Source organism: Tiliqua scincoides, chromosome 1, assembly GCF_035046505.1.
Source record: "Tiliqua scincoides isolate rTilSci1 chromosome 1, rTilSci1.hap2, whole genome shotgun sequence".
NCBI classification, from domain to species: Eukaryota; Metazoa; Chordata; class Lepidosauria; order Squamata; family Scincidae; genus Tiliqua; species Tiliqua scincoides.
The window spans coordinates 179,411,792-179,431,174 of NC_089821.1; the positions used below are offsets into that span (position 1 = coordinate 179,411,792).

The 19,383-nt window shown below is 44.0% G+C and overlaps 1 protein-coding gene across 1 annotated transcript in view; it reads right to left on the reverse strand.

Moving 5' to 3' along the window:
• Positions 1 to 19,383, reverse strand: part of IMPG1 (interphotoreceptor matrix proteoglycan 1) — a 92,601-nt gene that overhangs the window by 33,273 nt on the left and 39,945 nt on the right. Inside the window, exons 9-12 of the mRNA XM_066622708.1 lie at positions 13,230 to 13,250; positions 10,487 to 10,725; positions 8,512 to 8,582; positions 5,075 to 5,441 (exon numbers count right to left, since the gene is read on the reverse strand). Coding sequence (XP_066478805.1) covers positions 5,075 to 5,441; positions 8,512 to 8,582; positions 10,487 to 10,725; positions 13,230 to 13,250 — 698 coding nt within the window. The remainder of the gene's footprint in view (positions 1 to 5,074; positions 5,442 to 8,511; positions 8,583 to 10,486; positions 10,726 to 13,229; positions 13,251 to 19,383) is intronic.

Consider the following 19,383-nt stretch of genomic DNA (forward strand, 5'->3'; position numbering starts at 1 on the left):
ACCCATTATTCTTTTTAATAAGTTACAGAAATTAAGGGTATAGGAAAGAAAATTGTATCATACAGTATTTTGAATTTGCTGCTGAAGGATCTGCTTCTTGTGGCAAAGCTACCTCTGCAAACGTGTCATGCAAGAAAGATCAGAACAGAAGCAAGTTCTTCAGCATAATCTATTCTCCAAACTGTTTTGGAAACATTCTGCTTCTTTAGTTAAACAGCCAAAAGCATTAATATTTGTCAGTCTGCAAAAATAAAAACAAAGGACATGTCTAAAATTCAGCAGTCTGGAACATTTGTGACTATGTCTACAAACTAATGAGACAGAGACAAAATCTGCCTTCAACTGCAGTCTATGTCAATGTTATTTAAAAGAAAACATGTTTATCTTGATCTGTTGAACATTCTTAAAGTGCTGAGAGATGGGGCACTTTGCATGAATAAAGTGGGTTGTAAAAGGTTCTTGGGGAAAAAAATAAAGCTATTAATGAGAATTTCCACTATTTAAACAAGACTTTATTTCCAAGAGAATTTCCCAGTTTGTTCATGCAGAAGAGTGCTCCTTATCCTTGGATCTCACTGTCTGCTGAGTTGGAGAGAAGTGCAGATTTCTTTTGTTTCAAAATGCCATATGCAAAAGAAAAGATGGCACAAAAGGTGCTGATGGGGAGAAAGGGCAAAAAGTCTGAAGTGAAAGTGTGAAAAGGTGTTTCAACATTTCATGGCAAGTGGCACCCTTGCCAGTAAACATGATAAACTCTGGCATTTGGACCATGCCACTGCTATCAAAGTTAAATAATTGGAACAAAACTAACCCAAATTAGACCCAATGTAAAACATATGGGAGAGAGGCTGTATGACTACAGTTCTCTGGTTCTCAATGTAAGGAGCATACTCTTTCTCCTTTGCCTGTAGTCAGCCAGAGGAAAGATCAGGCAGGTCCTGGAAAGAGTTATGGTATGCCTTATTCTCTGAGGACCCAGTCCTATCCAACTTTCCAGCACCAGTGCAGCCCTGAGGTAAGGGAACAAATGTTCCCATACCATGAGGAGGCCTTTGTGACTGGCTCCCCACCACAAGATGCAGTGCACACCCCATCGGCACAGCTGCATTGGCACATGAGAACTGGATAGGATTGGGCCCTGACACATTGGGGAACCAGAAAGCCAGTAAGGATAATGTAGCAAATGTATGACAAATGGTGCCAGCCTGGTCATTGCAATCACTTCGCTGTCAGCAGAATGAGTTGCAGAAAATCCCTTTGTACTCCCAGAGTGCACAGCTCTTATTTCATCACTAGCTGTCTTAGTATTTTGTCAGCAGCTTTAGCAGACTGCATCTTGACTCACCTGCTCTTGCATGAATGATGAGCTTCCTGAAAAGTCAGATTTCCTACTCTATTAGACTGTAAGCCCCTTGGGAGCTAGAGGTCTCTATCTTCTAATTCTTTCTAAGGCAAAGTAAAGGACGCAAGAATAAGAATAAGAATGAAAAAGAAAGAAACTGAAGGTCTGATTTTTGCCGCACAAGAACAGGCACTGCAAACAAATGCTATGAAGGTTGAATATAGGTGAAAACTGAAAATAGGTGAAAACTCTAAGTGCGGACTTTGCCAGTAAAAAGATGAGACTGTCTCATCTGATATGCAAATGCAATAAGATTGTGCAGACAGGTTACGAAGTCAGACATGACAGAGTTGCAAAAGTAATCCATTGGTCATTATGTAAAAAGTACAGTTTGCCAGCATCAAAAAATATTTGGGAACATCAGGTTGAGAAGGCTTTAGAGAACGAACAAGTCAAGATTGATGGTCGATGGTAAGGCCTGGTTGACGGTAAGGCCACAACTGGAGTATTACATCCCGTTCTGGTTGCCACATCTCAAAAAGGACATGGTGGAAATGGAAAAGATGCAAAAGAGAGCGACTAAGGGAACAATCCTAACCAGGTCTACTCAGAAGTAAGTTCTATTGTTTTCAATGGGACTTACTCCCAGAAAAGTGAGGTTAGGATTGCAGTCTAAAATGATTACTGGGCTGGGGCATCTCCCTTAAGAGGAAAGGCTACAGCGTTTGGGCCTCTTCAGTCTAGAAAAGAGGCACCTGAGTGGGGACATGATTGAGACATACAAAATTATGTACGGGAAGGACAGAGTGGATAAAGAGATGCTCTTTTCCCCTCACACAACACCAGAACAGGGGCCATCCACTAAAACTGAGTGTTGGGAGAGTTAGGACAGACAAAAGAAAATATTTCTTTACTCAACGTGCAGTTCCTCTGTGGAACTTCTTGGCACAGAATGTGGTGATGGCATCGGGCCTAGACGCCTTTAAAAGGGGGTTGAACAAGTTTCTGGAGGAAAAATCCATTACAGGTTACAAGCTATGATGTGTATGGCTGTGCAACCTCCTGATTTTAGAAATGGGCTATGTCAGATGCAAGGGAGGACACCAAGATGCAGGTCTCTTGCTGTCTTGTGTGCTCCCTGGGGCATTTGGTGGGTCACTGTGAGATACAGGAAGTTGAACTAGATGGGTTTATGGCCTGATCCAGTGGGGCTGTTCTTATGTTCCAAGATCCTGTGGGACTTTAAAATTCAAATGAGCCAACACCTTGAACATAATACACTGGATATAACAATAATAGTAAATCAGAATGTCTGACTAATTGATATCGCAATTCCAGAGTCGATGAAAAAGAATTAGAAAAAATAACAAAATACCGAGACCTGGTCATTGAAATCACATGACTATGGACAAAACATACCAAAGTGGACCCCATTGTCTTTGGGGGAACAGTCTTGAAAAGTTTTGCAAATCACTTTAAAAAACTGCAGCTGCCTGAAATAACACCATCAGATCTGTAAAAAGTGATGCTTTTGGGAACATTATACATACTGCGCTAGTTGTATGTCTCAGGCTGAGACTTGTACCAATTGCTGAAGCACCAGTTTACAACTATGATTCATGTAATTTGGATATTACTACTACTACTATTAATTATACTGTTCCTCAAGTTAATAAAACTGTCTTCTGAAAGGGATCATACACACTGTGAGTTCCAGACGAATGCTAAGTAAGGCCTCCTCTTTACCTATGCTGTGCTTTGTCTCAAGATTAAAGATGAAAGCACAATCTGCTCCTCAAACAGGGCAACCTAATGGCAGTTTAGGTTTCCTTACTAACTGGAAACAGCCAATATATTCTGAGAAGTTAAGAAGATGATGTGCTCAGGCCAGAAGGAGCTTATAACAACTGGCTGAGAGTTTTATTATTTTATTTATTATTACATTGTACTTTTAAAATTGTGATCAGCTATCTTGGGGTCATCTTCAAAGGTAGAAAGGCAGGATGTAAGTACCCAGATAAATAAATAAGTTGAGACTTTACAGGACCCCAGTACTACATGTACTCTCTCCATGTTGCAACGTACTCTGACAAATGCAGAAAAGCTAGGCGTTCCATTATTTTTGTTCAATATTGGGCAAAAGGCTTGTGAAAAAAGAACTACATTGATTTATTGGTTTCACGACTTTGGTTAAATAAAGGAAGGAGCAGATGGTCTTAAAGAAGCACAGACTATCTGTGTGTCCTCACAGTAAAAATTTTGGGAATTGTAGCCAACCCTTTCCTTTTTGGTCTATGATCAGGGCATATTACCAGTTTGGGGGTTAAAACCTAAATCAATCTTGTCTGAGTCTGTCACTTTGCAGCACACCCTGTACAGTTTGATCCATAGATGGATGCATTAACTACAATGCAGCTGTATGTTTTCTGAGATTAGGAAAAAGCTTCTCAATGAGCTGTCCAGTAAGCCCACAGTGTCCTAGCCCCTCCACATCTCATATCCTGCACCACTCTTGTCCATGAGATTTGCTCTTCCTGTTCCTCTACCCTCTGTCATCTGAAAGCCTATGGGATGCTCCCAAAATCTTCAAATCCTGGCTCACTCACATCCTCACTCAAAATCTCCAAATCATGACTGAAAACCCACCTTTTCCAGGAAGTCTATGGCACCTTGCCTTAGCTCTGGCTCCCTACTGTATTTTTATCTATTTTTTTAAATATTTTTGTATTTTTATCTGTTTGTTGTTAGCTGCCTTGAGTGTCCTTTTGGGGGAAAGGAGGAATATAAATAAATAAATAAAGTAACTAAACTGGGCAGCCCGATCCTATGCCAGCTTGGGCTACTGGCTAGAGCACTTTGCGATGGTGGAGTTCTGCTGTCACAAGATGGTTGCCCACAGTGCATGGAGTGCTCCTTCAGCAGGTAATTTGGAAATGCTGCCGAAAGAGTCAGTAGCATTCCCCATCAATTGCTGGACCCTGCCGCAGCCGCCATAGCAGGTAAGGCAGGGGCAGGGAGGGGAAGGTGGTGGATCCAATGGCAATGGCACATGTCGGATCCTACCCCCTTATCCTAAGGGGCTGGCACAGGTCTGAGGAGACACATTGAGAAGCAGGAGGCTTATGGGAGGGTTAAGTGAATTAAGGGCTCAATTCTATTCAACTGTCCAGAACCAATACAGCCACAATGCAGCCCTGAAGTCTGGGAACAAACATTTTTCTATTTTGAAGAGACCTCTCTGGCTGCCTCCCCTCCCACAGCAGGATACAGTGCATTCCCCACTGGCATAGCTGCATCAGCACTGGGAAGAAGGATTCAACTGGGATCAAAATCTCCTCTCCCTTCCAATGCCTCCTGATCCCCATCCCCTGTGGATATAGTGGACTCCTTTTCAGCTTGGCTGCATCGGCAGGGGGTGGGGGGGAGGGTGGGGGGGAGGTTATGTCAATTTCTAGACTGTAAGCCCCAACCAGCAGGAATCTGTCTTGCTTACTCTATGTAAAGTGCAGTATGTAAATTAATCATAATATTTAAAAGGATATCCACATATGTAACTCCTTAACTGACCTTGGAGCTGGCATTCAACTTCCTATATTTTACTCCACAAATGATTTTGGAAGGATATTTTTTTAACTGTCTTCTGGGGTAATTAATAGCTTACATTTGCATTTCTGTTGAAAAGGACAGTGGAGGGATCTCTTACTTAATAAACTGAGGTATTTGACAGCCTACCTTGCTCAGGGAGGATCGACAACTCTGTACTGAAGATCTCGTCCTTCATCCTTTCGTCTTCACTCTTCTGATCAGTGACTTTCTGAAAGATATCTAACGTAGAACTGCCAGTAGCATATTCTGCAAGTGTGAATGATTGTTCAGTTGGCACCTCAGAATACCCTGGGCTTAAATCATTGCTGGCAGATTGATCTGCTGGAGGAGGTGAATCAGAATCTCCTGGTTTTAGAGGAACTCCAGTACTATCCAGGACACTTAAAGGCACTGTGGGAATTGGATAGTCTATAATGAGGTTTGTATCTTCAGTTTCCTTCAAAGATTCTGTAACTGTTGCTGGACTTGCATATATCAGTGGTACTTCAGAAGTCTGTCAAAAAGAAAAGAGAAGCACATTCAGAACCCTTGAAGAGAGAAGCAATTGCTATCACACATAACTGCAAGGGCCACTTCACACACCAGTGTTTTTAGGTTTAAGTTAAAGATATTTTAAATGTACCAAAACTGGTCAAGGGTGCACATGGCAAACACATATACCAAACATCTAATGACTACTGGCTCCAGCTTTGTTCCCTGATACAGATAGCAGCTGACATGGGCAACATCAAGGGGATGTATGATGGTATCAAGCAGGCCCTAGGTCCAACACAGAAGAAAATTACCCCTCTGAAATCTGCCACAGGAGAGATCATCCAGGATCAGGCACAGCAGGTGGAACGCTGGGTGCAGCACTACTCTGAGCTGCATTCCAGAGAAAATGTAGTCACCAAAGAAGCGCTGAACAACACTGAGTGCCTGCCTCTGTTGGGGGAGCCTGACAGTGAACCAATCCTAGAAGAACTTAACATGGCCCTGGCTCCCTTGCCTCTTGCAAGGCACCTGGGAAAAACAGCATCTCTGCTGAAGTCCTAAAGTGCTGCAAAGAGATCATCGCCACTGAGCTGCATGAAATCTTCTGTCCCTGCTGGAAAGAAGGTGGAGTACCACAGGACATGATGGATGCAAATATCGTCACACTGTACAAGAAGAAAGGTGACAGGGGTGACTGCAATAACTACCGCGGCATCTCTCTCCTTAGTGTTGTAAGAAAGCTGTTTGCCCAAGTTGCACTAAAGAGGCTCCAGGTACTTGCAGAGAGCGTCTATCCAGAATCACAGTGTGGATTCCAAGCCAACAGGTTCACCACTGATATGGTATTCTCCCTTAGACAGCTGCAGGAGAAATGTAGGGAACAACGACAGCCACTCTTTGTAGCCTTCATAGAACTCACAAAGGCTTTCAACCTGGTCAGCAGGGAAGGCCTCAAGATTCTCTCCAAGATTGGATGTCCACCCAGGCTCCTCAGCATCATCAGGTCTTTCCACGAGGACATGAAGGGCACTGTAGTCTTTGATGGCTCCACATCAGACCCCTTTGACATCTGAAGCGGAGTGAAGCAGGGCTGTGTTCTTGCACCAACCTTGTTTGGGATTTTCTTCGCTGTCCTGCTGAAGCATGCCTTTGGAACTGCAACAGAAGGCATCTATCTCTGGACCAGATCAGATGGAAAGCTCTTCAACCTCTCCAGACTGAGAGCAAAGTCCAAAGTCCAGCTGAAATGCCTTCCTGACTTCCTCTTTGCCGACGCTGCAGCTGTCACCGCCTACTCTGCCAAAGATCTCCAGCAGCTCATGAATTGTTAAAGTAAAGACTGCCAAGATTTTGGACTGATAATCAGCCTGAAGAAAACACAGGTCATGGTTCAGGACGTGGACTCGCCTCCCTGCATTACAATCTCTGCGCATGAACTGGAGGTTGTCCATGACTTTGTGTACCTTGGCTCAACCATCTCCAACACTCTTTCTCTTGATACTGAGCTAAACAAATGCATTGGTAAAGCAGCTACCATGTTTTCCAGACTCACAAAAAGAGTCTGGTCCAACAAGAAGCTGAGAGAACATACCAATATTCAGGTATACAGAGTTTGCGTCTTGAGTACACTTCTGTACTGCAGTAAGTCATGGACTCCTTACACACGACAGGAGAGGAAGCTGAATGCTTTCCACATGCGCTGCCTCCGACACATCCTCGGAATCACCTGGCAGGACAAAGTTCCAAGCAACACGGTCCTGGAATGACCTGGAATCCCTAGCATGTATACACTGCTGAAACAGAGACGCCTGCGTCGGCTTGGTCATGTCGTGAGAACGGACAATGGCTGGATCCCAAAGGATCTCCTCTACGGAGAACTCATGCAGGGAAAGCACCCTACAGGTAGACCACAGCTGCGATACAAGGATATCTGCAAGAGGGATCTGAAGGCCTTAGAATTGGACCTCAACAGATGGGAAACCTTGGCCTCTGAGCGGCCTGCTTGGAGGCAGGCTGTGCAGCACGGCCTCTCCCAGTTTGAAGAGACACTTGGCCAACAGACTGAGGCAAAGAGGCAAAGAAGGAAGGCCCATAGCCAAGGAGACAGACCAGGAACAGACTACACTTGCTCCCAGCGTGGAAGGGATTGTCACTCCCGAATTGGCCTTTTCAGCCACACTAGATGCTGTGCCAGAGTGCGATACCATAGTCTTTCGAGACTGAAGGTTATCAACAGCAATACCATACATGTACACTTGTCTGGGAGCTGTGACTGACTTGGGGTATGTTACACCAAGGCCAGCATTTGCCTCTGTTTAATGTACAAACTTGTACTGAACACAGCCCACAGTGAGTGCAATCTAGAGAAAATTAGTTGTTTATATGTACAATTGATTAAAAAAATAAAATGTGTGCTGCAAGAACATTTTATCATTAGTGCAAAAAGTCATGCATGTCCCAACACAGTGATCAGTATCAGAGACCCCCCCCCCCCATACAATGGATGTGGGAGAATATAAACATAATGTAATGGCTGTTGCTGTAAGGAACAGGTTTGCAAAATGATGAGCGGGAGAGAGATAATCTCCTGACTTGCTCTCACTTTTTTAAAAGCCGGGGCAGATAAGTGCTCCAACCTGGCTTTGCATAACAAAGAGAGCCTGCCACAACCTGTCACAAAATAAATTTTTTTAAAAAGAATTTGTAATAGTGGGGGGAGGGGCTGAGCAAAAGACTGAGTGTTGGGAACGCTGCTCAATTCCACAACATCAAACTAGTGCTGAAAGGGTAACCTAGCACTGTAATTTCATATCATCATCATCATCATCATCGAATGCACCGCCACTAAGGACATTTTAAAAAAATAAGAAAATGAATAAATACAAATAATTTGATTAATCACAGAATCATATGTGCAAGGGGGAAGGAGACGAGATTGTACCATTTTGTCACAGAAAATGTTTCTGATAGCCTATATCTGTAGAATTGTAACCACATTCACCATCACAGCTTTATTCTTGAAATGACTTCATGCATTTTATTATGTGGCTGATATCCATGGACCTGAGGAATAAAGCATGAAAACTTACCAACCCAGGGCCAGCATCGGTTACCATTGGTTTGATGATATTGTCTACATCGCTAGGTGGCCTAATGGTTTCTACAAAACAAATGCAAATGATAATTTTTCTTTAAAACTGCAGGAATTACATGCAACAGGCTGATTAACTGATTAAAGTGTGCAAGATGCTATGCAAGATAATTTCTTGTCTGATACTGTAGCACAAAATAAATGTAATGAAGACAATTTTATTGTTTTATTGTTAATATTGTTAAATATTTATTTGTATATTTGTACAAAATTGCTTACTCTGAGAAAACTGGGCCCTCTGTACTAGACCCACCTAGAAAGAACTATTGAAAGACACAAGATCTTTGGAGCTTAATCCTATGCATGTCTACTCAGTAGTAAGTAGTCTATGGGGCTTACTCCCAGGTAAGTGTGCACAGGATTGGAGCCACAGTTATTATAAAATCACTGAGATATACTTTGGTATAAATTTATTCAGACTATTGCCTCAGATTTAACCGTGTTAATTGGAAGTAATGACATGCCAAGCATTAATATCTTTCTAGTTTGGTTTCTTTAGTTCTTAGTCCAACAGGCTCTAAAACATTGAGATTCTGAAAAGAAGCCAAGTGGCAGAAATAGCAGAAATATTTGTACATTTTTGATTTCCAAAAGTACATTATGACCTTGTTCTGTCAGTGTAGCGTACAACTCTTTGTTATTCAATCTACCGACCAAACAGACAGCCACTACTCTCAGCTCTCTGAATTGAATATGTTGCATTTTAACTAGTGATGGGTGAATCCCATCACTAAATTGTTCTTGTCACTTCTAAATTCAGTTTGTAAAAAAGAACTACTCCCCAACTTGGAAAATAGTTCTTTTTTTTTTCTAAATCCAGTTGTGACTGTATTTCAACCCAGTTATGCCTCTAATAATGTCATTGAGAGTGTGATAGGATCCCATCTAATCCCTCCCTCCCAAATAACCCTCCCTCACCCTTTCTTGCCTTCCACCTGCCTCCTCGCTCATCTTTCTCCAGTGGCATCAAAAGGAGAATTGGGGAACAGTCTCTTTTTCTCTCCTTTCAGTGATGCCTGGCATGCTGTATGACTGTGTGTCATATGCAAAGGTTGCTGGGAATTGCTGTTTTCCAAGGCTACTGACTCATGTCAATAGTACCGATAAAACTATAATTCCCCAAATTCCTTGTATCTCAAAACAGTCACTGCAGTGGTCCATGCCTTGGAAAGAAGAGAAAGAGGAAGGAGATGCAGCCAGAGCAAAAGCAAATAGAAAAAAAGGGGTGGAACATGGACACAGTGGGCTGGACTGATGAGGAGATGGGAAGAAGGGAGATAGTAACTTCCTATATGGTTCAGATTAAATCCAAGCTGCAGAAGAATTGTTGAATGCTTATGCTTATCACACATTGGAAGTGAATCTAGAGAGATGTTATCTTTGAGATGTGCTCAAATAAAAGTCTCCAGCATAACTCATTTTAACCGAATCTCCATTCAATCTAATTGTATTAATGTGAATAAATGGTGATCCCTTATGTAAGCCCCCAACTTTTGCCCTGTCTATCAGTCCAAGTGTGGTTAAAGCAACTGTTTTACTTGAAGCTCTTGATGCACATAGTTCTCCTCCTAGCTTTTTGATTATTATCTCAAGCACCAGCAGGCACAAGCAGTGCCTTTTCTCATCTGAGACAGGTGAACTGGCTGCACCCCTTCTTCTCAGATAAGAATTTGACCTCCTTAACCCATGTGGCAACCTTCCTTTTGAACAATAGTCATGTGAGCTGCCTTTGAAGACAGTTCAAAAGCTACTGCAGAATTCAGCAGCTCAGCTTGCATCATGAGTGGGCATAAAAGTAAGCACATGCCAGGTATATATAATCTGGAGCTGCAAAAAACCAGTGTGTCAGTGCTACACAGGGGGATTGTGGACTAGGCCCATTGTTTGCAAACAGCAAATCTGGAGAAACTGACCATCAGTAAACTGAAGGGTTCCGATATCTATGGAGAGTGACTTGTCTTCCTGTAGTGCTGTAGCAACCATCTGCTGAAGGTTTGATACTTTAGCTGGTATCACCCCTTCAGTACTAAGGGGAACTTTTTCATTTTCAACTTTGTTGGAGCCAATAGTTGAGATGTCATCTATAGGACCTTTAACTTCCAAATCCTCCCTCTCAAAGTTGACAACATACCGTGCTACAGTACTACTTGACCTGTGGTGTGGAAAGAAAATAGTGTGAGATAAATGCACATTTCATATATAAGTAAATATTTCCATAGTAAATGAATCTCAACTCTTGTGTCAGGGATTTGAGAATGGGAAAGGATCTGTGTATAACTAGACAACTGATCTCATTGGCTAGCTTACTGATTAACAACCCAATCCTAACTACAGTCAGTTTTCGTTATCCGCTAGGGTTAGATTCCTGAAAACCCTAGCAGATAGCGAATTTGCAGATAATGAACCATTGATCCTATGGGATCAATGGGGTTAGGTGCAAGGGGTACCCTAGGGGGGAACGGGAATCTTACCTGTCATTCAGAAGAATCCAGCAGAGACCCTAAGGAAGCCAGCAGAGTGCAGCAGGAAGTGCCAAAATATATTTTAGTGCTGCAGAGAACTTCCAGAGGCTGCAGGATCCTTCAGAATGGCATCCGTGACCAGCGTGGACCTGTTTAAAATGACTGTTGGAAGCTTCCGCTGGGTATTTTAAAGGGGTCAGCGCTGGATAGCAGGTAACGAGAACAGTGGTGTGGAGAATGAGAGGTAGGTATCAATTCTGCTCCTCGCAGATAAGTGAATTTGCAGCAAGTGAATTCTCATATAAAGAGAACTGACTGTAACTCTCTGCACAAAGATCCAGTGGTGCCAATACAGCTGCCGCTGTATCCCATGGGGGAGGTTTGGCATTTGTGTCCTTGCCCCTGGGTAAGCCCCTAGTGCCCAAGTGGATCTATTCAGACCTGTGCCAGTTCTATTGCTGGTGCAAGTCTGAGCTGATCCATGCAGACAGATCAGGCCTGGAAAATGGGTTAAGGTTTGGTGGGTACTGCTGCCACAGAACCACCCCTGGCCTATCTTCTCCCCATTCTGCCCAACCCCCACCCTTCCCCACTCCATTCCAGTCCCTGTGAGGTCTTACATGCCCTGGCAGGTGACCATGGCCCATCAGAGCACGGACTCAGATGCTCACTGCTTCCACCATCATAATGGCTAGGTAGCATTGGGCCACTAAAATACCCCTTGTCCAAACTGCTCATATGCACAAGTGCTAACGGAATAACTTAAGAAAAAAAGGTGCTAAACATAATAAAGACTATCATAGTGCTGCTACTGAGTTGAACCTAACATGGGCTTGTTAGAATTTGGATGCAATGCTACCTGCAGGACTCTGGTGGGCAGTCTAATGACCAGTCACCTGAGACATCTAACTGCTCTCTATGACATTTGCAAGAGGTGTGGTCCTTAGTTTCTATTTCCTCACTTTCTCCACACACTCTCTCTTCCTCCCAGACCATGGAAGGAGAAGGTTTTGTGGAATGTGTGCTCTGTCTCCACAATTGCAGACCACTTCCCCTTCTCCCATCACACTTCCACGCAAAGGGAAGGTTGCATCTGGTTTGGCCCTTAGGCATACTTGTTCAACAGCTGCAACAGCACTGGAAAATTGGATAGGATTGGGTCATAATGTTCTCACAAACATTTATGCTAGTACAAATGCATGCCATTTTTCACAGTCATTTATCTTTCACTTTGCACAATCAAAAAAGGAGCAACAATTCTCTTGAAACCACTCTTGCTCAAAATTGCTCTGCAGTGGCAGAAGTCTGAAGGAAGGGGGAGACACTAGATTGTGTTATTTATATTGCACTCCTTGACAAATCATGAAATAGTAGGGGAAAAGGCTTCATAAATATTTCAGGCTTATATCATACATCCGGCAGGCAACTAAGTGATCTGGGGAAAAAAAATCTACATCTGTACAGTTTCTTTTTGTGAGTCAAATGATATATGACCTTCTAAAGCAGCATTTCAAAACTGCATAAAGGGAATCTGGGAATCTGTATCTTAGCAAATCATTTTCCAAGCAATAATATATCAATGCATTTACTTAGCTCCATTCTTATTGTTAGCTTCTATGGGCTTCTCTGAAGACAGGGTGTTACAAGAGCTCTGTAATTTCTGAGTGATGATACTTGGGGTGAGGGAGCAATTGGCCCATTTCAAAATAACATATTTTTTTTAAATTGTTCTCTAGGTTGGAAATGGAAGTAATTTTTGCTGTAACAATGAATATCATTCTGGACACATAGGGCACAATCCTAACCCCTTATGTCAGTGCTTTCTATCACTGGCATAGTGATGCCAATGGGACCTGTGCTGCCTCCTGCAGTTGGGTGTCATTCACGGAGGCCTCCTCAAAATAAGGGAATGTTTGTTCCCTGACCTCAGAGCTGCACTGCCCTTATGTCAGTGCTGGAAAGCACTGACATAAGGGGTTAGGACTGCAGCCATAGTGGCTTAGTCTAAAGAAGCCCTTACCACTCTGAGGCTTCCTGTGACCACATTTGGCCAAGGCCATGTGTAGTATCTGGTAGATTCTTTACCTCAAAACCAGACAAATGATTGCCTATCACCTCCACTATAAATCTCAGGCTCACATCATATCATGTTGCAGACCACACTTATTAAAACAAAAAAACTTGGGAAAGTTACCCATCTTTTTCCTTCTTCAGTCTTCATTCCAGAATGCAAAGACAGGACAGAATAAAGCATTTCAAAAGAAAGAAGAAACACAAGAAAAAAATGTATTTGTTAAATGGAGTATATATATATGCATTTTATACAAATACATGCCTTGGTTTTTAGTATATTTACTAATACAGGTATTTATTTCATTTTGAGAGAGGCAGCTTTACACGGAATTTTGCAAACGAAAATCTTATTGCTCTCTCTCTTTCTTGCCCTGTAACAACTTCAAGAGGAGCTTTCCTTGAGCCAGAAGCTCTTTAGATTTTTCTGCCCTTCCATTCTACCTCCCTTCCTGTTCACTACTTGCACTGCAGCAGCTGTAATCAACACCTTTCCCGTGGCTGGGATTGACTCTGCTTGGCTGTTGTCCAAATCCTAGGCAAGCTGACCTAATAATTCTTCTGACTATGCACACCTCTTGAGGCCGTGTCCTCCAGCGACACTTTGTAGTACTGTCCTCTCTGTGTTTGCCTGACAGATCTTCCGTGCCAAATATGGAACTCTTTAGCTGCCCCCACACACTCATCCTGCTCTACCCAAGCAGCTTTGTCTCTGCTAGCCAAGAATGCATGAGAGAAGGCATGAAAACAATGACCACTTTTTCTCTTGGAGGGAACCATGAAAGTCAAGACTCCATTTCTAGAACTGTGAATGTTCAGGAATATTTGCATAGAACTAGGCTACCAATTTTGTAGCATTTTGCATATTAATCTTGCCAGGGCAGAGGATGATAAAATAAAGCTTCCTGATTCAAATAAGTATACAGAACGATGCCGTTAATCAATTTTTGGCTGATCTTTGTTGTAGGTTGTAAAAGCTCAGCAGCTTTTACAATACTGAGATTATTTCTGATTCTGAATGCCCATGTGGAATAATAATATTCACAGATATCTGCTGGCGCAAATCCGGGAAGCCCATGTAGGGCTGCCTGGGCCAGGTTTGGGGGTCAGGATGTGGCATGTGCCACTGCTGCTGATCCTGCCCCCTGTCCTGGGCCCAATCTTCCCCCATTCCCCAAATCCCCTCTCCCTACCTCCAAACTGCCCTCCCTCCCCTGCCCTGCATGACACAAACTTACCTCTGCCAGCAGGCTTAGGGATTGGATCTGGTACTGCTGAGCCAGAGATGGCCTCTGTGCTGGCCTAGCCGACTCCGGAGCAGGTGCAAATGTGCCTTATGGCACATTTGCGACACACTGAGCTGGTACAGGGCCAGCTGTGCCAGCTGAACAGCTTGTTAGGATTGCACTATTAATTAGTCCATCCCACTTCCACACTAAGGGATGGGTTTAATTACGGGTTTCTTCTTTTTTCATTTTCTCCCATGATTATTTTACAGTCAGAAAAGGACTATCACTCTCTCCAACTGAAGAGAAAGAGGAACTGAGTAATTAAAGGGCAAATGTAATGCTGTGTGGCACTTAACAGGAAGATATTAGAGGCAGAAGCTGCCAGGAGGAAATGTTTAATTAAAGTTTCAGGGGACCTTTGCAGAACTTACTTCTGAGTAAATATTATAGAAGAATTTTGGACATGAAGACATGGCCAAAACCTTCTAATAACATTTAATCAGAAGAAAGAATATAGCATGATATAGCTATATTATAGCTATATATAATAGCTATATTATAGTGATAGTTTACTGGGTCCTGCCAGAGGGACCCAGTATTTTAACTCTGCTTCCGCAAGCCAGCTCTGTGAGCCTCAGAAGACTGTGCCACTATCATTCAACTCTCAGGGCGACTTGTACTAATCATCTATGTATTCCTGTACTCTATCTGTACCAGTGTATTTGTAAGCATTCCTCCAGAAACTTGAATTGCAGATTGCAGTAAAGTGAGGCAAAAAAGGCTGCATACATTTGGAATGGCTCACATATTTGTATTAAATTCCTACAAAGACAACATAACAGCAATACCAGCTATGGTTCCCCCCCTTGTAACTGCTGAGAAGAGTAGCTCTTACACACATAAATACACTTATGCACGTAAACACACCCCTATTCACAGCTGCCACAGAGCAAGTATTTTTGTATCTAGACATCGATACTTCAGTACATGTTTTGTAAGAAGCAAAGGTGAACATCCCATTCAGATATATTACGTACTTCTGAGCAGGGGTCTTGCCACATTTCATTTCACATCAATTTTGTCCCTCGCTATTTCAGAACAAATCTTAGTTCATGTCCCACTAACACACTCCATCTAAAATTGCTGGCATAAGTGTTTTAAACACTTGTGGGCTATGTCAAATGCAAGGGAGGGCACCAGGATAAAGGTCTCTTTTTGTCTGGTGTGCTCCCTGGGCATTTGGTGGGCCACTGTGAGATAAGGAAGCTGGACTGGATGGGCCTATGGCATGATCCAGTAGGGCTGTTCTTATGTTCTTAAACATTTTCCTCCATAATAAATACTAAATATGCATAACCGTCACACAGTGCGGTTGCATTATCATTATTATTATTATTACCACCATCATTTCTCCTGAAGGAAATGGCTAATAGATAGTTACAGCAACACTAGTACATGACTTTATTGGCATTTGGTTTCGGATGTGTGCTTTTCACTAAAGTTGCTCCTTCATTGCCATCATGTATGGCTGCGTGTAGGGCTCATTAAGCATGCAAACACACCACTCCTTTGCTAGTAACTGCTGAAATGAAACACTTGACAGTTCATAGCAGTGCTCTGACTGATGTTACAAAATGCTTGCATTGTGTGCATGGCAAAATAAAATGCATCGATCTGAGCTAAATGCTCTTTTTAACATGATAAATACTACAGTGGTGCCCAAATTATAGTAGTGGAAGAAACAAAAGAGCCATCACTTCTAACGCAGCACCAGAAGGCAAAGTAAACTATTCATCCATCAAAATTCCCACTCCAGGTCACCCACACTACACAAACTGTAATGTTTCACAATTAGAGAACACGCTCAACACAGTGAGACAAAGGCTTACCTGATGTCACATGTGAACAGTGGCATAGCTAAGGGGGTGCAGGGGGTAGCAAAGCACTGGACTACAGCTGCTGGGGGGCAACATAAGGGGCTGGGGGGCAACATTGGGGCAACTATGCCTGCGCGCAAGTTACCTTGGGGTGTTGCAGCCCTGCCAGGCACGTTCTGTTATCACTACATGCGCCTGCATGCACAACTTGTTTTTGGCTGCAGGCTTGTGGGGCAACAGGCTACACTATTTCCCCCCCTCCAGCAGCTGGGAGGGAGCAGGGAAGCCCCTTGGAGGGGGGTTAGGGAAGCCTCACCTGGGCTGCCCTTGCTCCATGCTTGGGCGAGAAGGAGAGGCAAGGAGATGCACCGCCTGCCTGCCTGCCTGCCTGCCTGTCCTTGGCAGAGCCTGGAAGGGCATTGAGGCTGCAACAGCAGACAATGAGCAGAGAAAGTTTGCAGCTCTGTTCCGCTGTGCCTGAGGCCTCGGCAAGGGCTGTGGGAGGCCTTTGTGGGGCGCCTTTGTGGCCACCTGTCGAGAACCAACAGCCGCCTGCAACAAGGTGGTGGGGCTGCCAACCACCTCCGCTTTGCTTGCCATTTCCCATTAGCAGCAGCAGCAGCAGCTGTAGGGAGGGAGGAGGACGCGCGTCGCCATCACCACCTCCCTTGCAGCCACAGAGCACAATCCTATGCGTGTCTACTTAGAAGTAAGTCCCATTGTGTCCAGTGGGGCTTACTCTCAGGAAAATGTGGAATGGATTGCAGCCTCAGTCAGGCACAACTTCCTCCCACCTGCCCAGCCCAAGTCCTCCCCTCCACTAGGCACTGTGAGCTAGGTTTCACTCCAAGCCAATCCTAGGCACCTCTGCTCAGAAGTACGTCCCACTGAACATCAATGGGGTTTAGTCCCAGATAAGCGTGGAGAGGACTGCAGCCTCAGTTAATCAGTCAGGCACAACTCCCTCCTGCCTGCCTGCCTCGTCCTCCTCCTCCCAGCTGCTGCAAGCCTTTCACTCACTGGCAATCCAGTGCCTGTCTACTCAGAAGTAAGTCCCATTATAGTCAATGGGGCTTACTCCCAGGTAAGTGCTGATAGGATCGGAGCCTCAGTCAGGTGCCGCTTCCTCCCACCTGCCTGCCCTGAGTTCTCCTCTCCCCCACCACCACTGGGAGCCAGTGAGTGGGCTGGTGGCTTCTCCACAGTGTCCTTCCCCCTCCCTGTGAGGCAGCTGCGGGACTTGAGCTGTGCCTGCCAAACAAACGGCCACCTCACACACGCGCAGAGCTCGTGTCAATGTAGCCCATTGCCACCTGTAGTCCAATGTGTCTGGCTGGTGGGGCATGCACTGATGGTGGCAGACAACTGTTTCCCCTCCCCCCCCAGTCCAATGTGCCTGGTGGGGCTGCAGCAGCCCAGTGAAAGACCTCAGAGGGAACAGAGATGGGCAGCGACCTCCTCATTTGGAGAAATGGCAGCAGCTTGGGGGTGAGTAGGAGGGAGCTGGTGCTGGGGGGACGTAGCAAGCAGCTTGGAGGATGTGGCAGATCTTTTATTTTTCACTTTTTAAAAAAAAGTGGATGTGAAATCAAAACCCGGGAGTAATGCCACTTCCCAGTGGGATGTCACTTCCAGGGCATCTCTTGAGGTCTGCACCTGGCAACAGGATCGCTAGCTAAGCCACTGCATGTGTATGTATCTAAATTCTGACAACTGCTCTTGAAAAATATTTGGGAGCTTACAATTTGAGTGGAAAAGTGGCATAGGCTCAAGGGGTCCTTAATGCTTCCTCCTCTTTACCATTTTTCTGCTCCAGATCACCTCTAGAAATTTATCCCCCCACCCTTAAGCAGTTTCAGACATGTGGTTGCACAGTTCAACACAAATCTAGAACCTGGAAGAGGGAGAAAAGAAAACTGCATGGTCCAGGTTTGGGAACATGGTGGACAGGTTTGGGTCCAGGTTTGTCCAGGTTTGGGAACATGGTGGACAGAGAAATAATTATTCACCTTCACCTGGATATATGGGCAGAATTCTTCTTGTGTGAATTTTATGCTCTAAATGTTACCCCCCCAACTGCTTTTCCTTGTTCAAAGCAGCTGTCAAGCTTAAATATACAGCTGTGTGCAAACCATCTAGTTAAACCCTGACTCATAAAGTTAATAAGGAACATAAATATATTGTCTGATGTTGTGGTTCTTTATTAATACAATCTGCCATTAAGTAATGGCCGCAATCCAGAATAGAGATAAGTGTACTGGGAAATCCTCTTGAATTCAATAGGACCTACACATGCTTAATTGTGCGGGAGACTGAAGATTTTGTCTTTGGTGAGTGAAAGCTACACAATCTTAGCTTATAAGTCCATTCCCTGTATCTAGGGCTATTACTCTTCTGGAACTTCAACTAAACAATTAGCACAGAATGTTTATGCCACCACTCAGTCCTGTTCTCTGTTTTTCAATGCTATTACTCAACCACGGGGTACACAAAGTCCTCTACTTATTGCAAGTACAGAGTTCGTGTCTGTCATCACTGACAATTATAGAGGGTCTTCATAATCGGACATCAGGAAGAAGATCAGAGGGTGCCATTTCTGGATAGGATTGACTCGCTGTATTTTTCCTCCCTAGAAATTAAGTAATGCTGCTATCATAGTATTAAGAACATCTGCTTTATTTTCTATAAAAAAAATTCCTGGCTCCCAGGATTCTGAAGATAAGTTTAAAATAAAAATGTGTGGAGGCAGTACCTGCAGGACTCTCCAGAATGAGAAGTTTTTGTTTTCTATATGGATTTTAAGTCCTCTCTTATAGTCCACATAATTCCCCCTCAACGCTCTACTATCCAATGTCCCACTACTATCCAATGTCACCTACCTCTCTCCTTTTACTACCTGCCAGGGTCCAGAGAGGGGCCATCCAGTAACCACATTCTGATCCAGGGCAGAAGTACCTAGTGTAGCATGCATACTTCCCAGTCCTGAGCTGCCCGGAGCACGGGGGCTGCCATGGTGCCGAAAAAGGTTAACCCTAACCCTAGGCAGCCACCACCACCTCCTTAGGAGAAGGGGACTTTCGTCCCCTTCCCCCAAGTAAAGGAAGTAGCCCCTCAATGGGACTACTTGATTCTATGGCAGCACTGGAACTGCTGCAGGATCAAAGAGTTCCAT